This window comes from Teleopsis dalmanni, chromosome 1 (assembly GCF_002237135.1).
Source record: "Teleopsis dalmanni isolate 2A chromosome 1, ASM223713v2, whole genome shotgun sequence".
In the NCBI taxonomy this organism is placed as follows: Eukaryota; Metazoa; Arthropoda; class Insecta; order Diptera; family Diopsidae; genus Teleopsis; species Teleopsis dalmanni.
In genome coordinates this window covers 106,901,737-106,906,325 of record NC_051846.1, presented here as the reverse complement: position 1 = coordinate 106,906,325, position 4,589 = coordinate 106,901,737, and the positions used below count along the sequence as shown (strand labels likewise).

Genomic DNA, 4,589 nt, shown 5'->3' with positions numbered 1-4,589 from the left:
TAGATCTCCTTGTTATTTTGATGAGGTTCAAGTTCTACAATGAAGAGAGGAAGTGGTTTTTTCGATTCTCAGTGTTTCATATTAAGTACCATGTTATATCTGTATAATTTAGATATTTATTTATTCAAACTAACTCCAAGTTATTATTATTTCACAAGTTCAAAATAACTGACAGAAGTAAAATGTTAATTCTACTTTATCTGTCAACTGTCATCTTGGCAGAGTTGCCAACACCTCCCCTTTTGAGATTAAATCTCCAATGCGGTGATTCTAGGGTTTATAACGGTCAACAGGATGTCTAGTACGCCTTGGTCGGGTATACGGAACAACTGCCTCATTGTGCTTCTCAGTTTGAGGGATTGCAATCTCGGTTACTTTGTTGAAAGATTGATCTGGAGTCGAAACCATGTTGTTGTTAGTTATTTCGACCACATCTTTAGGTGTTGTTTCGTAGAGGCCAAATGCATCAACTAAACACTTTTCGTTGGCGATATCTTCGGAAGTACATATTTCTAAAGATAACTCATTTTCTTGATCTTTACGGTCACGAATTTGATTGGCATGTGCACGAATAAGTTTGCCATTTTGTAAGCGAACATTATAAATGACGTTACCTATGCGTTCGATTATTTTACCTTTTGTCCATTCAAAGTGTTTGTTTTTGAATATATTGACATAAACGAGCTCTTGTTTTTCGTAAAACTTTGGCTTTGCACCGTGCCTTTTGTCAAATTGCGCTTTCATTTTGAGTTGTGTATCGCACTTGTTTTTAAACTTGGCATTTGGGTCTGACACCAGCGTTGGTTTAATCAAATCAAGTTTAATACGGATATTTCTTTTTAGTAAAACTTCAGCTGGCGATTTACTGTCCTCATTTTGCTTATTCGGAGTAGATCGGTAAACTTGTAGAAATGTTTGAAGATTTTCAGCAGTTACCCCCTTCCCATTTAACTTTTTGAGTGCTCGCTTTAAAGTATCCACAAACCTTTCGGCTTGTCCATTTGACATGGGATAGTACGGACTGCTTCGTATATGACTAATGCCGTTTTCCGCTAAAAACTCATGAAATTGGTGACTCACAAATTGAGTACCATTGTCTGAAACTATTGTCTTCGGTAACCCAAATCTAGCGAAAATTTCTTTCAAGCTGGAAATTGTTTGAGTTGCTGTTATAGATTTTGTTTGTATAATTTCTGGCCATTTTGAGAACGCATCGATTACGACCAAATAGTAGTATGAATCTATTGGTCCTGCATAATCAATATGGAGCCGTTCCCAAGAATCAGAAGGTTTTGGCCAAGGATGTAAAGTTGTTTTTGTGGGCATTTTAGCTGCTGCGGCACAATTTGAACAACTTTTCACCATTGCTTCAATATCGTGATCGATATTTGACCAATAAACGTAGTTCCGCGCGATGGCTTTGGTACGACCTATGCCTTGATGACCTCGGTGAATTTCTTTAAGAATGTTTAGAGCTTTATGGCCCATTTCTGCCAGAGCTGTTTTAATGTCCTCGGTGTTGACAGACGAATGTATGTTTCTCAAAATAGCTTTAAAATTTCGTTCATCTTTAGGCTTTTAGGTATAAAATTCAGTTTTTTTCAATTCGAGTTGTTTTACTATCGTAACATAAGACTCAGTGGTTTTCGCTTGGATTTTTACTTTTTCGTTGTTTAAAACTTTTAGTTAAAAATTGTTTCCTACTTGTGAGGACAAAAGATTTATGAGAGGATTTATGTTGTTCACACTATCTACGAATATTGGTGGAGGTTTGAGCTCCTTTTTGGCAACTTGCATCACTTCTTCAGCTTCTTCTTCTTATTTTCTAGTACTGAAAATCTATTTACAGAACGGCTTGGATTGTCTAGGCAGCAACTATCTAATTTAGCTTGTTTTTGAGTTTCAGATTTTCAGCATTTTTTGAACGGCGAATTTCGGGACTTGAGCGAGTTCTTTTCTGACTTTCTTTTTAAACTTTGATTTTTTGTACTGAAGAGTTTTCAAGAGAATTGCTTAAAGGGTTTTCTTTGAAGTGAGTATTGCCCTTCGATTGAGTATGTTTTTGGAGAATTTTTTGACTGTTCTGCTCTTTGTGCACATGTGTCGAGAGCATAGCGCAAGATGATGTAGTAGGCATTTCGTTCAGTATAATGTTTGATATATTAGCGATCGAACTTACCGAGGTTGTTGGATATAAAGGTAAGGCATGAGTAGAAGAAACGGATATCTGAGTTGATGTAGAGCTCAAGGTGTCGAGTTTGCAGTGCTTACTGTGACGCTATTTGTAGTACATGTCGAAGTTGAGCAGGAATGCGCTGTTGGGGAAAATACCAGCTTGAGCATATGAGGTGAGGTTATAAGTGGGATACGGCATTGTTTACTCCAAGAGTGAGATACACTAACTAGTTTTTGGTGTAAAAAAGTGTCGTAATTTTTTTCAAATGAGTTCGAGTTGTTTTCGGTCTTTAGTAGTTATTGACTTCGTTGAACACTCATTATTTGAAATTATTTCAGTTGATGATTGGTTTTCGTTGAACTTATTTTGCTATGCACTGGAGCGTTCACATAAATTTGCGTATCGCCCATGCAGCAGAAAAAGTGATTTTTATGTAGAAGTTATTTTAAGTTTTTAAATCTTTTGAAAACAATCGATTAAATTAATACATTAATTAGCATAAAAATGTATTGCAATTCACATTCGATTTGGTTTAAATTGGATTTTAAATACAAATAAGTATTCAAATATTAATATATAAATTAAATAATTGTTAAATAAATAGTAAATATTAATATAAATATTTAAAATCTTCACAAAATAACACGTTTTAAATTTTGGATTATTGTATTTGACGATTGTTAGAGCGGTTAAAGTCAAATTGTTAATATTGTAGGATTCTAAAATTATTATAATTAATATATTATATAATTCATATATAATATTTTATATGGTTAATATATGGTTAATTAATTTATCTAACTAACCCTGTATAAGATGTAATCAAACCAACGGTTCTTATTCTTGTTTTTATTGCCTTTTTTTTCACACAAAAAAGTGATTAAACAATCAAAAACCGAAATTGTATAAATTAAATAAATTCAAATAAAGATCATACTATCGTACGTGTGTACTATTGTGCATTCTATGGTTCTCGGCTTAGGTTCCGCTAAGCTCCAAATAGAACCTCGTGTCCGCATCAAGGTCGCGTTCGACAACTACAACAACAATAGCAACAAGATAACTTTACTTGTTGATTACTGGTTATTATTTGCTTCCAATCAGTTAGTGTGCGGGTTCGTCAACGTCGCGTTTAACAACAACCACCGTAAGAGCAGTTCAATTTCGGAAAGTTCGCTGCTGCTATTGTGACCTTTCGACTTCATCAAATCCTTTGGTGTTCTCGGGTATCTACAACTGTTTCAATGGCAACGGCAGAGCGAACCACTACGGCAGAACTGTCAGAACTAAAACAACAGCGAGCCTCGACGAAAGCGAGCATTTCAAGGATCAAGGCGTTCGTCAAAGGGAAGAGCAATTCGCTTTCACAACCAGAACTGAAATGTCGACTAGGTATTTTGAAATCATATTTTAAACAAATCCTAGCTTTTCAGACTTTTATCGAGAAATTAGATGCAACTGACACAGCTAGAGATTAATTAGAAGACCTATACGTTTCCACCAAAATATTAATCATGTCTCAACTGCAGGAATAGGCCCACAATGCATCAGTGCTAGATGTAACAGCAATGATGCCCACCTCAAGTAAAAAATTACCACTGTTAAAATTACCTACATTCAGTGGTAAGTACTCTGATTATAACAATTTTATTAATTCGTTTCTCCAAATCATAGATCGCGAAATATACTTCACAAATATTGAAAAATTTAACAACTTACTGAACTGCCTTACTGGTCAAGCTCTAGAGACAGTACAGGCATTTCCTATTTCGAATGAAAACTATCCGAAGACTCTGGATTGGCTTAAATCGCGCTATGACAATAATAGCCTAATCTTCGCCGAAAATATCGCAACACTAATTGATCTACCAGCAGTATCGGGTCAGTCAAGCCAACAACTCCGTAGTCTGGTAAACAATGCATCCGCTTTGTATGGTTCACTCTGTTCGCTTAACTTCGACACATTACCCAGTTGGGAGGATTGCTCAAAATTGTTGGGTAGGCATTGCCAGTTTCTCGAATCACTCGACAGTGGAAACGGCATTCAATCATTACCACAACGTAAACCTAATAATCTTAACTCCAAGACTAACAGACGCTCAAAACAATACGCATTTGTTGCATCTACATCCAGCAGTTCTTGCTCATTTTGTTCTAGCAATGAACACCTAATACTGAATTGTCATCGTTTTAAGGCACTGGAGGTGGTTCAAAGGTTTCAAAAGGTAAAGGGCCTAAAACTCTGCATAAACTGCTTATCGCCTCGCCATCATGTGGTTAATTGCACATCAACGTTTAAATGTAAGGTTTGCGCAAAGCCACATCACACTCTTTTGCATCATTCGCAATTACCAACGAATATTAAGACGCCGCTATGCCCAACGACAACGTTGCCAGCCATTCCCATCTTAAC

The 4,589-nt window shown here is 36.0% G+C and overlaps 1 protein-coding gene across 1 annotated transcript; it reads right to left on the bottom strand.

The window, feature by feature from the left end:
• Positions 1–270: 270 nt before the first annotated feature.
• Positions 271–1,488, bottom strand: LOC119665215 (uncharacterized protein K02A2.6-like). Its single transcript, XM_038074506.1, has one exon. The coding sequence runs from the start codon at positions 1,486–1,488 to the stop codon at positions 271–273; it is 1,218 nt and encodes a 405-aa protein (XP_037930434.1).
• Between the last annotated feature and the right edge of the window lie 3,101 nt (positions 1,489–4,589).